The 14,673-nt window shown below is 35.3% G+C and overlaps 1 protein-coding gene across 1 annotated transcript; it reads left to right on the top strand.

Annotated features, from left to right (window-relative positions):
- Nucleotides 1-550: 550 nt before the first annotated feature.
- On the top strand, nucleotides 551-14,531 carry LOC133087097 (bile acid receptor-like). Its single transcript, XM_061183864.1, has 11 exons — nucleotides 551-614; nucleotides 2,223-2,585; nucleotides 4,586-4,726; nucleotides 5,401-5,543; nucleotides 5,638-5,742; nucleotides 5,879-5,978; nucleotides 6,628-6,759; nucleotides 7,446-7,559; nucleotides 10,687-10,750; nucleotides 13,727-13,976; nucleotides 14,322-14,531. Exons 1-11 carry the CDS (start codon nucleotides 551-553, stop codon nucleotides 14,529-14,531), a joined length of 1,686 nt encoding a protein of 561 aa, XP_061039847.1.
- The last annotated feature ends 142 nt before the right edge of the window (nucleotides 14,532-14,673 follow it).

Below are 14,673 nucleotides of genomic sequence, written 5' to 3'. Positions count from 1 at the left end.
TCTAAATTTAGAACACTGAGATCTAGCGAAACTATTAGAATAATGATTATAGGACTCAGTTATTAAGTCAAGAACTGTGCTGGATTTTAAACACATTAATTAAACTCTCCCAATAACTTGGCTAGGTGTGTTTCATTCTTTCTCTTCTACAAATGAGGAAACTAAGGTTCAGGGAGGTGTAAAAATGACCCATAAATAAGTGGTAAAGGCGGTGTATGAAGTCTAACTCCAAAGCTTGGTACCCTTTCAAGAGCCATAATGATTATTATCAAGATTTAAGTTATTTTAAAGAACTGAGCAATAAGAAATTGTCAAAATTAAATAATTTGGTATGTAGAGATATGAAAAATCAATATTCTTCCAGTTAAAGTGTAAATATAAATGTCTTGTATAAAGTCTGCTAAATTCTTTATTTTTCAAAAACAGTATTATACTTTTATAAAATCATACTGATTTGATAATCATACTTTCAAAAAGTCTACAAAATTTTTGTTTCCTTCAGGTTCTATTTTAGCACCTACTAATGAAGAAGTGAAAATTGGACCAGATAATGGCCAATACTTATGTCACTGCATCTGATGGGTATTGCCTTGCTGAACCAGTGCAGTACTACGGTGTGTAACAAAAAACTACCGTATAATAGTTAATAAAACTTTTTTTTTTTGGTGGGAATTATGGTTAATCAGAGGTTTTTTTAAAAAGAAATTAACAAATGAACCAAAGACTTTCAATTACTCCCTACCAGAGAATATAATTACTTTCAAAAATCAGAAATACCAAAATGCTGTAAGCCAGACTCAAATGTAAAGAAGAAAAACCACAGTAGTCTAAAATTGTATTCAATTTTAAAAAATAGAATTAGCATGCAAATTATAAGTTATTTTTAGGGGTTAGCTGAAGCTAATTCACATGCAATTTAGAAAATGTAGTTCAGAGTAGTTATTCAATGTACTTGAAACTTTAATCTTAATATAAGATTTTTATCAAAGGGAAAGAAATAGAAAACAGAGTGCAAGAGACAATAGGATTTTTCTCCAAAAAGACCAAGATTATAATCTGAATTGAATTTTAAATGCAGTTTTCTTTTATATTATACTTTGAACTCTGATTTCAATGCCAATGGAACATCAGCCAGTATTCTGCAGTCTTTTGATACTCAGCCAAGAAGGGCCCTCTTCTTTAAATAAAAGTTACATTGTTTTTACTGATAACTTTTCTTCTTATATCAGGCTGTTATTGTTATTTATTCAACACTTTGCATTGGATTGGATGCTATAAGATTGCAAATAATTTATGTGATTTAATAGAAATTATACTGTTTACCAATCTTGGGGGTAGAATTTTGAGGGTAAGAGTAGGTCTAATCACCTTGTGATTCAGCACCAGGAAAAGTACAAATATTACTAGATACAGACATAGAGCAACTAAGTATTCCTGGGTCTCTTTGGAGCCAATTTTCTGGATTGATTTCAGTAATCCTCCTGAAAACAGAAAGTAAGTTGGTGTTTGGGAGCTTCTGATAATAACAATAAAGATACTCATTAAGTATCATTTTGTATTTTATACATGCTTTTGCATATCACATTTTATTTCATTCTTACAGTCACCCTCCGAGGTAGGTGAGTTTATCACCAGATAATTGAATTGCTAGACAATAAAACAGAAAAGAAACTAGTAATTTAAATCAGGTCTACAAATGGCGAAGGAGAGTGTTAAGGTATGTTAAAAGGGGAGTTTAAAGAATTTTTTTTTTGCTTGAAATAACCAGGTAACTGGTATAATTGTATTTTAGTTTGATTTTTTTTTGGTGGGGGGGGTGGGATAATTTATTAATTCATCTCTTTACTGATCTGATTGCACTGAAAACAATTTTATTCACAACAAAGAAAATACAGAAGCTGGGGAAAAGCTTTCATTTCAAACTCTGGGAAATATTCATTTCTACTTAAGGAAATAGACTGCATTGGTATGTAAGCCATTAACAACGCTTTCTCCCAGCTCCTGAGCAACCTCTGCATACTTCTGCGGTGGCAGCATTTATCATGCATTGCAATTCAGTTTACTGTCTGCCTCTCATGCTGGAGAGCAAGTCCCTGGGATGTAGTGGACATTTTGAACTAACTCTGTTCTTTGAGTGTAAAACTCTTTGAAATTTGAAAAATAACTTGACTCTCACCATTTTTTTTTTTTTGTGTGTGTGTGTGTGTGTTAAAAAAAACTAGACATTTTGCCAGAACAAATCAATTATCAGCTGTATGACATTGATTTTCAAGAATCACCTTATTGCCAGTATTCTGCTGTCCAGTTTCCTCCAGCTCTACAGTCCCAATCTTTACAAAGTCATCTCAACACTTATAGTTTGGATCCACAGTTCAGTGGTGGAGAGTATGGACTTTTTTCCTGTGAATTAAATAAATCCACTTACGTGGTTGCCCACGATGCTGAAGATGGTTACCCTGGAATAAAGAGGTCCAGAATAACTCATTCTTCCATTCGTATTAAGGGACAGGAAGAACTCTGTGTAGTTTGTGGTGATAAAGCATCAGGATATCATTACAATGCACTTACTTGTGAAGGTTGCAAAGGTAAGGATAAAGTAAAAACTTTAATCCTAGTGTTCACTGAAGAGTCATGAAATTTTAAGCATGTAAGAGTACTCTCTTTAAAATGTGAAAAATAAAATCAAGGAGAGCCATTGATATGTTTAAAGGTGATCAATCTGTGGGATCAAAGATGTGAAAATGGAATTTAACGAAGTTTTGATTTGGTTTTCTTTTTAATTTTGATGAAGACTTTTACATTTAAATATAAAATTCAAAATATTTATGTGACAGAAAGTTTCCATGTTCCTAGGTGAATCTGATGTTGGAATAAAAAATGTCTTTTAAAAAAGATCTGAATGTTAACTATTACATCTCATATGGCTGGTATAATTCGTGAATTAGGAAGAAATTTCAATTAAATGACTTCTAAGATTCTATCTAAGTCTATTTGTTGGAAATGCTTTTTAAAAAATATTTATTTATTTTATTTTATTTTTTAATTTTTGGCTGTCTGGAGTCGTAGTTGTGGCACGAGGGATCTCCATTGCGGCATGCAGGACTTTTGTTGCGTTGCACGAGCTATTTGTTGTGGTGCATGGGCTTCTCTCTAGTTGTGGCGTGCGGGTTTTCTCTCTCTAGTTATGGTGCTTGGGCTCCAGAGCACGTGGACCCTGTAGTTCGAGGCACGCGGCCTCTCTAGTTGAGGCGGGAGGGCTTAGTTGCCCCGCAGCATGCGGGATCTTAGTTCCCCAACCAGGGATCGAACCCGCGTTCCCTGCATTGGAAGGTGGATTCTTTATCACTGGACCACCAGGGAAGTCCCAGGAATGCTTTTTTGAAAACATATGGGAGGTCTGCCACTGAAGATCATCATTGATATTGGCATTTTCGAAGAGTAAAATAGTCCTTGATGAAGTTTTGAGGTTTTGAAACACTTCTGCATTTTTAAAATTCACAAATGAAATATTGGAGCAGAACCAGGAAATGATTAGATCAATACAGCACTAGGTAAACGTGTCTAGAAGTTCAAGGTGAAGTCTTATTGTCAGAATCTCACACTCACCCCACACATAGAATAGCCAAACGAAGACTAAGGGAAAGGAGGTACCAGCTTTATGAGTAGAATAGCTGGGCCAGCATTTGCTTACTCTTAAAATGCAGGGCCTTGCTGTTAAAACTAAGTTGAAGAATGAGGCATAGTTCTGAAACCTAAGCTGAGCTTTCTATTCCCTTTGCTGAATCTAAGTCATGAAACTCCCACTCTCAAGCACGTCTACAGAAAGAGTATGGCAGGCTTCTAATTGGGGTATTGACTAACTTTGTCAACTTCACTTGGAATGGAATAAGAGGAAGATAGCAGGGATTATTGCATAGGAATGGGAAATGAAACAGGAAATGGGAAGAGACTGCTATGCATGGATTTAGGAAAATGTAGAATCTCCACACCTCTCCCCAGCACGCACGCACGCACACACACACACACACAAAACGGCCCATTCAACGTCTTGGACTAAATAAATTAGCAATATGTTCTCATCTGGGGAAGTGCTAAAAAGGAAGAAGGACAGAGGAGTAAGTTTGGAAGAATTATCTCTTCCTTTATGAGTTGAGGTAGAAATGTGAGGCGAGAAAAAGAGAGGCTTTCTTTATAGTTTTATTTTACATGAGCACATATTCCTTCTAGGGAACCTTGAGAGATGTGTCATGGAATCGTGATATTCTGTAAAATATAGTTTTAAAATGCTTTTAGATGGTATATTATAACCATAGAAAATAGAGAGTTGTTTTAATGTGTTGGGGTTATTTAGTTTAATTTCCAGATAGATTATTGACAGGAACAACCATGGAATAAGATATATCAAATAGGAGAGGATTAAAACAATTATCCAGATAAATGTATATTAAACCAAACCTTCTTACTGAGGGAAAAAACATTTTATTGAAATAATTTAGTTAACTTGATTACTTTTACTATGAAGGTTAAAAACAAGTAGCTAAGAATACCTAATAGTAAAATTTTAAAAACTCTGCTTTGTTATTAGGGTTTTTTCGACGTAGCATCACCAAAAATGCAGTATATAGTTGCAAGAATGGTGGTCACTGTGAAATGGACATGTACATGCGTAGAAAATGTCAAGAGTGCAGACTAAAAAAGTGTAAGGCAGTAGGAATGCTGGAAGAATGTAAGTGCCATTGTGGTTTTTTTTTTTTAGGGGGATTTTAGTTTTTCTTACCTTACTAGGAACTTACGTTCTCCAAGTTATTTTGAACATATGTGAACATAACATATTTGTCTGGATTTAAGCTATTTCTCCAGCAACTGCTAAATTAGGATAGCCAGTTACCAATCCAGGTAATTATTTCCATAAAATCTGTTCTACACTATATTGCTCTAACTTTGGTAATAATCATATTTTCTTCTTAACTGGAAATCCTTGTATTTTTATATTACTTAACCTAAAGTTATATAATTCATCTACAAAAAACAGAATTTTAAATTAGTGGTTTCCCTTCAATGTACCAATTCACATTCTGTTGCTTCCAAGATATAATTAATGTGGAAATTTCTCTAACATAAAAATGTCTAAATTTATAATTTGGAGATGCAAAATTAATTTTTAATTTATGTCTAGGATGACTGTGTAGTTTTAAGTAGACAGGTAGTTGTGGAAGGAAAAGAAGTAAGTAATGTAGCAAATTTAACTGCTGTTGTTCATGCTTACCAAAAAAGAAAGGTTCTTTGTGAAAAGGCAAGTTCATGATCACATATGTGTACAATGTAAGACAATTTTCATCAAATCCTATAATGTTATTTGTTGTACCCAAAATATTTTATGTGAATTTTGTAATATCACAGGTTTGCTCACAGAAATCCAGTGCAGGTCAAAGAGACTTCGAAAGAACTTTAAGCAGAAGAATAATTTTTACTCTAACATCAAAGTGGAAGAGGAAGGGGTAAACAACAAGCTTGTGTCACCTACCACTAGATCTGGAAAAGTGGCAAGACTCTCCTTAAAAAATTTCTTGTTTCTTTAATGCTGATGTCTTATTTAATAGGTATGCATTATAGTTTTCCCTCTATATTTTCTTACAGATTCAGGAGAGCATGGAACTAACTCAAGAGGAACATCAGCTCATTAACAACATTGTGGCCGCTCATCAAAAATATACAATTCCATTAGAAGAAACAGAAAGATTTGTATGTGTTCATTACTGGCAAGAAATAATTTGTAATTCATTATGTTAGAAAATAACAGCCTAATCAGAAAAGTTTAAAATTTAAACAGTTATTTGAAAGAAAAAAATTATTAATCTTATTTCTTTTTGTTGGTTAGCTGCAGGGATATGCAAATCCTGAACTGATCTTCTTGCGACTCTCAGAGACAGTTGTCCTACATATACAGAGGTTAATGGATTTCACCAAGAGACTCCCAGGTAATCACTTTATCTTTGGAAAAAATTAAAGTAATTTAATACGTAATTTTTAAAAAGTTCCTTGTTTTAAAAGAAGGTGGCATTTTAAGAAAACAAAACCCTCTATTTTTCTACCAAAACTGCTTCTAAATTTAAAAACATGTTTACTTTGTTTGCTTTAATCAATCAGTTGGATGAAAATATAAATATTTTAAAATATTATTCAAGTGACTTCAAAGACTTAGAGTTAAGACAAACTATGATTGGTTGTATGTTTTATTTTATTTTTATTTTGGGAAATAAATTGTTTTTGTTTTTTAGATAAAACATGAAACAAAATTCCCTGTACCATACCAAAAAAAAAAAAAAAAAAAAAAAAAGGTGAAGCCACTGTTGGCCAAAACTTAGCTATCTAGTTACGTGCACAGATAACTCTCTGTGAAAATAAATTCTTCAAGGCTCTATGTATAATTTGCTCTTGCCATAGGAAATTATTATTATCTGGTTCTGATGAAAGTGCCCCAAAATATTACCATGTGGAATCATAATTATTCTAAGGGAACAGTTAGGATTCATATCATAAGTAAATAATATAAAAATGTTAAATCCTATACCTGAAAATTATCTTTTCATTATTTATTTCAAACAATTATGTGATCTTTTCATAAAGGATTTGAAAATTTGACCAGTGAGGATCAGACTGCATTACAGAAGGGATCAAAAACTGAAGTGATGTTCCTTCATGTGGCCCAAATTTACAGTCAAAAAGAATATCTTTCATCAACTTCTGAAAGTGAAAAAGGTCAACTAACTCAATCTTAATGTTAATAGTTACTATTAAATTTAGCAACAGATTATATAACATTGAGCTATTTTTTATTATATTTTTATTGTACTAGTTAGTGTACAAATAAGTACTTCATAATAGTGGTTTATAGTTTTCCAATTCATTGTTCTAGCTTTTGTTTTTCTTTTAAAGAAAGCCATTCTTCTTATATAGCATCATAGAAAACACATTTTTGGAGGGTCTTCTATATAATGTTTATATAAAGCGTGAACTATTATTCTAGATTCATGTTTCAGTAATAAAAATTATAAAGATACCATTTGTTGGGAATGTTTCCTGTTTAACAGAGATTAGAGAGATTGACTTTACTATCCGAATAAAGATTTTTAAAAATCAGACTTTATATTTTTTCCCTTAACTGGGTACTATGAAAATATCAGATCATTCAGATCATTCACTGAATTGTCATGATCAAAGTGGTGATAGAAGTGCTATTTATCCCATGGAAACATTTTGCAATGAAGATTGTCCTTCTGCTATGCTGACTGGTAATATTATATATAATACAAAATATTGTATTGGATGGAAAAAATTTGTCAGACATGTTTCATTTTCTTATACTGCTTTGAGAAAATATGATAATGGCAATATGAGTCTGCACTGTGTTCTGATGAAAATACATTTGATATTAATCTTTTTAGGTATTGCTGAAGAATTTATTACCACACTGTATTACTTCTGTAGAAGAATGAGTGAGCTTAGTATTACTAATACTGAATATGCTCTGCTTGCAGCCACAACAGTGTTTTTTTCAGGTAAAAAACTATTTAGCAGTAAAAGTTTGGATTAAGTTTGGCAATGAAATCATGAAGATTGTGGTTATTTTATTACTCATTGATTCCAAATGTACCAATTTTCATCAAAATAGCCTTCTCTATAAGCGCATTCCCTTCAGCTTACAAACATGCTGTAATTTCTTGCATCTTAAAAAAATGCCTTTTTTGTAAAACATCTTTATTGGAGTATAATTGCTTTACAATGGTGTGTTAGTTTCTGCTTTATAACAAAGTGAATCAGCTATACATATACATATATCCCCATATCCCCTCCCTCTTGCGTCTCCCTCCCACCCTCCCTCTCCCACTGCTCTAGGTGGTCACAAAGCACCGAGCTGATCTCCCTGTGCTATGCGGCTGCTTCCCACTAGCTATCTATTTTACATTTGGTAGTGTATATATGTCCATGCCACTCTCTCACTTAGTCCCAGCTTACCCTTCCCCCTCCCCGTGTCCTCAAGTCTGTTCTCTACGTCTGTATCTTTATTCCTGTCCTGTCCCTAGGTTCTTCAGAACCATTTATTTTTTTAGTTTCCATATATATGTGTTAGCATACGGTATTTGTTTTTCTCTTTCTGACTTACTTCACTCTGTATGACAGACTCTATGTCCATCCACCTCACTACAAATAACTCAATTTCGTTTCTTTTTATGGCTGAGTAATATTCCATTGTATTATGTGCCACATCTTCTTTATCCATTCATCTGTTGATGGACATTTAGGTTGCTTCCATGCCCTGGCTATTGTAAATATTGCTGCAGTGGACATTGTGGTACATGACTCTTTTTGAACTATGGTTTTCTCAGGGTACATGCCCGGTAGTGGGATTGCTGGGTCGTATGGTAGTTCTATTTTTAGTTTTTTAAGGAACCTCCATACTGTGCTCCATAGTGGCTGTATCAATTTACATTCCCACCAGCAGTGCAAGAGGGTTCCCTTTTCTCCACACCCTCTCCAGCATTTGTTGTTTGTAGATTTTTGATGATGGCCATTCTGATTAGTGTGAGGTGATACCTCATTGTAGTTTTGATTTGCATTTCTCTAATGATTAGTGATGTTGAGCATCCTTTCATGTGTTTGTTGGCAATCTGTATATCTTCTTTGGAGAAATGTCTATTTAGGTCTTCTGCCCATTTTTGGATTGGGTTGTTTGTTTTTTTGGTATTGAGCTGCATGAGCTGCTTGTATATTTTGGAGATTAATCCTTTGTCAGTAGCTTCGTTTGCAAATATTTTCTGCCATTCTGAGGGTTGTCTTTTCATCATGTTTATGGTTTCCTTTGCTGTGCAAAAGCTTTTATGTTTCATTAGGTCCCATTTGCTTATTTTTGTTTTTATTTCCATTTCTCTAGGAGGTGGGTCAAAAAGGATCTTGCTGTGATTTATGTCATAGAGTGTTCTGCCTATGCTTTCCTCGAAGAGTTTTATAGTGTCTGCCCTTACCTCAAATCCCCTTTCAGCTATTCTCCTATTTCTCTGTTCTACATTACAGCAAAAAAAAAAATTTAAGAGTTGTCTATACTCCTGCCTCCATTTCTCTCTTCTCATTTACTTCTGAACCCAGTACAGTCAGATTTTGTCCCCTCCTTTCCCTTCCACCATAACTTATCAAAATCTTCAGTAATTTGGCATTGCAGATTCCAGTGGTCAATTCTTAGTCTTCATCTTACTTGACACGTCAGCTACATTTGACAGAGCAGATCGCTCCCTCTTTCTTAGAACACTTAACATTTGGCTTCAGTTGATCACTCCCTCCTTCTTGACATGATTTTTTTCCACTTGATTTCCAGGACATTACACTCTCTTGGTTTTCCTCCTCAGTTGCTGCTCTTTCTGTCTCCTTTGTTAATTCCCCCTCATCTCCCACACTGATAAATGTTAAAATGTCCCAGGACTCAGTTCTCTTTTTTCCTATGTACATTCCTTTGAAATTTCATCCTATCTCATGGCTTTAAATGCCATCTAGAGGCTGACAACTCCCAAATTATATACCAACCTGGACTGCTACCCTAAGCTCCATTAAATAGCCTACTCAAGATTTCAATTTGGATGTTTAGTAGGCATATACAATTTAACATGTCTGAATGTGAACTCCTGATTGCCCCCTGATTCTCCTATATTCTTCCTCCATCTCTACTAAATGGCATCTCCATCCTTCAAGTTGTATAAGCCAAAATTCTTGAAGTCATCCTTCACTTCTTTTTCTCTCATACCCATTATCAAATATGCAAAAAGTCTAGTTGGCTATAGCCTCAAAATAGATCCAGAACTCACCCACTTCTTACTGTCTCTGTCCCTGCCATCCTAATAAAACTACTAACGCACTTTCCTGTTTCTGCCCTTGCCTCCCTAGGGTCTATTCTTTATACAGTAGCCAGAGTGATTCTTTGACAACATAAGCCAGATTATGTCATTCCTCTGCTCATAACCCTTTAATGGCTTTCTATTTTACACAGTTTAAAGCCAAAGTTCTTTCTATCAGTGTCTATTACTATTCCTTTTGCTAATACCACCACAGCCACACTGCTTTCGATGCATATGTTCCCTGTAAATTTCAAGCAGGCTCCTTCCACAGCTTCTACTGTACTTGACAAATCTTCTGCTTGGAAAGCTCTTTCCTGGATAGTTTCATGGCTCCCTCTTCACCATCCTGGATCTCTGTTAAATGTCATCTTATCTCTGATTACCCTTTTAAAAATAGCTACTGCCCCCCCAAATCCTTATCCCGTACTCTCACTTATTGTTGTCATATATTTTTATTTAAAAAATGTGTATATGTCTCTTTCCTCCCCTACTCCTCCCAGACCCAAAATATAAGCTCAATGAGGGCAGGAAGCTTAGTCTCTGTTCACTGCTGTATCTCCAGCACAATGACTGGATGAGTGAATGCTGTCTAATCATTAAGAAATAACTCTTCATAGAATATTATGAAGATTAAATAAAACATTGCATAGAAGCAAGTTACCTGGCATAAAATCTGGCATATATTAAAGGTTCAGTAAATATTTGCTATTTTTATTATTTAAAACTGTATTGTTTTAAATTAATTCATTATCTTCTACCATTTTCCAATATTCATTAAGATATATGTGATAATGTTTTTCAGATCGTCCATGCGTTAAAAATAAGCAACATGTGGAAAATTTACAAGAACCAGTTTTACAAATTTTGTACAAATATTCAAAAATTTATCATCCAGAAGACCTACAGCATTTTGCTCGTCTCATAGGGAGGCTCACTGAACTGAGAACACTGAATCACAACTACTTAGAAATACTTAGCATTTGGAAAACAAAGGACTCCAAATTGGCTAGTTTACTCTCTGAGAAATGGAATTTGTGTTCACTTTGCTGAAATTTTAGAATGTTGTGGTTTGTCTTAAACTTCCTAAATCTAGATTGTTTACGCTATGATCACAGGATACTGATTTGAAAAACATGAACAGAACTGCTGTTACAAATATATCGCCATAAAATGGACATCATCAAGGGCTCATCAAATTTTGTGGAATATAGGACCACCACTAGACGGACATCTAGTATTCTTTTCAAGATTCGTCCCCAAAGAAGCAATGGTTATTGTTACTGTATGGTTCGTTCAGAAGGGAGTAGTACTAAATAGAGTTCTTACCTGAAGAAACTCTCCTTTTTTTCATTTAGTAGAAAATTGAATGAAAATATATAGATTATTTGAAGACATAAAAGAGATTATTTAGTGGAAAGAGTTGTAATCAGAATAAAAGCAGTTGTGAACCTCTTTAAGGCTAGATTGATGGATAAGGAACTAACATTTTAAACTTATTTCTGTTATAGCATTTTATAAATTATTAAAGAGGAACAAAGCTTCGTTCAACTCTTACTTTTTCTTAATGTCTTTTTTTTTAAGATTTTTTTTTTGATGTGGACCATTTTTAAAGTCTTTATTGAGTTTGTTACAATATTGCTTCTGTTTTATGGTTTTTTGGTTTTTTGGCCCCGAGGCATGTGGGATCTTAGCTCCCCGACCGGTGATCAAACCCGCACCCCCTGCATTGGAAGGTGAAGTCTTAACCACTGGACTGCCTGGGAAGTCCCTTAATGTCTTTAAAAAAGAGATCTTTTATAAGCCCCAATTAAAAATTTTGTCATGGCAAGATACTGAAAAAATTAAAATGACAAAATATGTTAACATATATTGGGAAATTCAGCACAATTTAATGCTCACTCTGGTAGACAATATTTTGACATTTTTGCCAACACCTTTTGCAGAAAAAATAAAGTTCTTTTTTTTTTTTTTTTTAATTGATGACATATCTGTCCTCCTTACTGGTCTATGAGCTCCTTGAAGGCTGAGAAAGAACTTGATCATCATTTTATCACCAGTGCCATGCACAGTCCTTAACCAACTAAGAGCTCAGCAAATACTCTGTGAACAAGTGAGTGAGTGACCAAATGAATAATTATATTTGTAAGCCTGAGTTGAACTGCCTGGCCAGCATCATTCTCCATATCATCGAAACTTTGATGTCATGTCAGGAACTCTGAGATGCTGTTGTTGGTGAAGCAAGCAAAAGCGGATTGGGTCATCTTGAAACTCCAGCCAAAACAGTTGGGGAAAGTTTTGATCTTAAGTGTAAGGCATCTCAGTTTTTATTCTTTTTCTGAAATGACACCCTCTTCGTAGTTCATGCATTTCCTACAAAAATATTTAAATAAACTTTTTTTTACTGAAGAATAGCATGCATACATAAGTGGACAGCATGATGAATTTTAACATAGCCAGGAAATCAGCACTCAGGCTGTAACAGACATCACTGATGTTCTGCATTGTGTCCCTTTAGTCCATCTACTTTCACCTGCACATGGGGAAGACAGTGCCTTGCACACTGACTGTTTTTCTTGCACATGGAAACTTGTCCACGAGAGGGCAAGCCTCAAACCCTCCTGGGCATGGGAGTCTGGTCATAAATGGCTCAGCCTCCCCATCTTCCAGAGGGACAATCTTGAGGCGTGTTCCATGTGGGTTCTCATACAGTGATTAGGTATTTCATGTATTTAGCTCAAGAAATTTCCCACATAAATTTTTGCTAAAAACATTGTGTTAAGTTTTGTGTACAAACACACAAAAATTTTGTTCTACATAAGCATCACACAAAACCATTTTACTGAGAGGTAAATATGGCTTATGAATTTTGGAAGAAAAACCTTTTGCAGAAAAAATAAAGTTCTTAAAACCTGAAATCTTACCACAAATATTTTAATCCTTGTAAGAATAAGATTAACGTTAAAAATTTTTCATGTGAAATACATGAAAATGAGAAATTCTATGGACGCACAATTGTTTTGAAAGACTGGATCTGATTAAATAAAATACTGTGATTTTAAGTTAATTTAATACTAGGAATAGCATTTTGTTTTCAATACAGAAAAAAGACCATAGTTGAATATTTCACTGTTGTAAAACTTAAAAAAATTGGAATATTGAATTTATACCCTCAACTTATAAAATATATTAATTAAATGTATCAATTATTCCCCCCAGGGGTTATCTTGTGCATTTATTCTTGGTATCATCTCTTGAAGGGAGTATTTTATCTTTTTTAGGGTATCTAGACTGTTTCATGTAAAATGAAAGCCTTACACTGGATCATCCTTTCTAGCTCAAAATGTAATTTTATCAGAAACTGTTCCGTCTGATAGGTTAAATTTATACAAAACAAAATGAGTTACTTAAAAATATTACTAAAGTCCTTTGGAAAAGCATCAATTATATTGTAGTACATGGAGAAAGTTAGAAAACAAAGTCAATATGTTGAAAACAGAACTCATTGTCTTATTGCTCAAACCTAGGTACCTAGCACCCACAATATTTATTGTGTCTAGTAGCCCAAGTCTGAAACCAGGGGGTCATCTTAGACTTCTCTCTTTTGCTGCTCACTTTTAAAAAGCCATCAAATCCTATTAATTTTTCTTCCTAAATATCTTTTACATTTGACACATTTTCTTCATCTTTACTGGCACTGTCATAGCTCAGGTCTCATACCTTACTCACCCAGGCTATTAAAACTGTCTCCCTAACTCCAGTCTCATAAACCTAAACCATTTTTCATACTAAAAATTTTCTTCTGAACTTGATCATGCCTCCTTTTCCGCTCAAACTTCCTCAAGATTCCCATCCATAAAGGCTAAAATCCAAAAGCCTTCGAGATGCCTTCACATCTGCTACGTCTCCAGTCTCATCATTTTCCCATTTGCGTACCCACACACCTACACCGCATTGCCTGGACTCACTCACTCTTGGACTCATCTCTGTCACGACTCCAGCGCCTTTGCCTACCGTCCCTCAGCCGGGAACACCCCTTCCCGCATTCACTATCTAGCCAACGCTCTATTCACCCTTCAGTTTTCTACGGAAGCAGTAACAAAAGTGTACCACATCCGTGAAGCTCTCTCCTGACTCCCAAGCCACTGTAAAGGCCACTGTCCCTTTCTAAGGGTCCCAACAACCCTTAGAAAATTACTACCATTAAATGATTACTGGGGGTTATAATTATGTTTGCACTTGTTTCTTCCCTAAGACTGTGAGCTCTTCTTAGAGGACAGAAATAGATTTTTCACTCTCAGCTCCATTCTATCACAGCACCTGATAGTTTTCCTCACATTCTCTAACAATAGGAGAAGCTTAAACAAGGCCAATTCTAAGGAGAAACAGTATCCAGGGAAGAATTGCTACTAAGGTAAAGGGAAATCTCGCGAGATGTAGGTCTTGCGCCCCCGGCCAACGGAGGCCGCCGACCGTTATTTAGCCGTTAAACCACCAACCGCCCGGCACCTCCCTCCTGGCCGCTCGGCTGGAGTGATTTCCCGCTTTTTCCGAGGTTCGGAGGCAGAAGTTCGTGTTGGTTCTTTCTGCTGCCCGAATAGACAGCAGGTGGCGGTTCGCGTGAGCACCGAGCCCGCGGTTTCCCGCTAGTTTTTTAAAGGTAAGCGCAGGTGTGCCGAGTTCCCTCCCTGAGAATCTAACCCAGAGCTGGGCGACGTTTTGTTACTGGCCCTGCCTCACGCAGGCAGCCCCCGGCGCCTTCTCCGTAGTCGTCTAAGCACTTCAACTAGTT

The sequence above is a fragment of the Eubalaena glacialis genome, chromosome 3, assembly GCF_028564815.1.
Source record: "Eubalaena glacialis isolate mEubGla1 chromosome 3, mEubGla1.1.hap2.+ XY, whole genome shotgun sequence".
Classification (NCBI taxonomy): domain Eukaryota; kingdom Metazoa; phylum Chordata; class Mammalia; order Artiodactyla; family Balaenidae; genus Eubalaena; species Eubalaena glacialis.
This window is presented reverse-complemented; position numbering and strand designations above follow the sequence as displayed.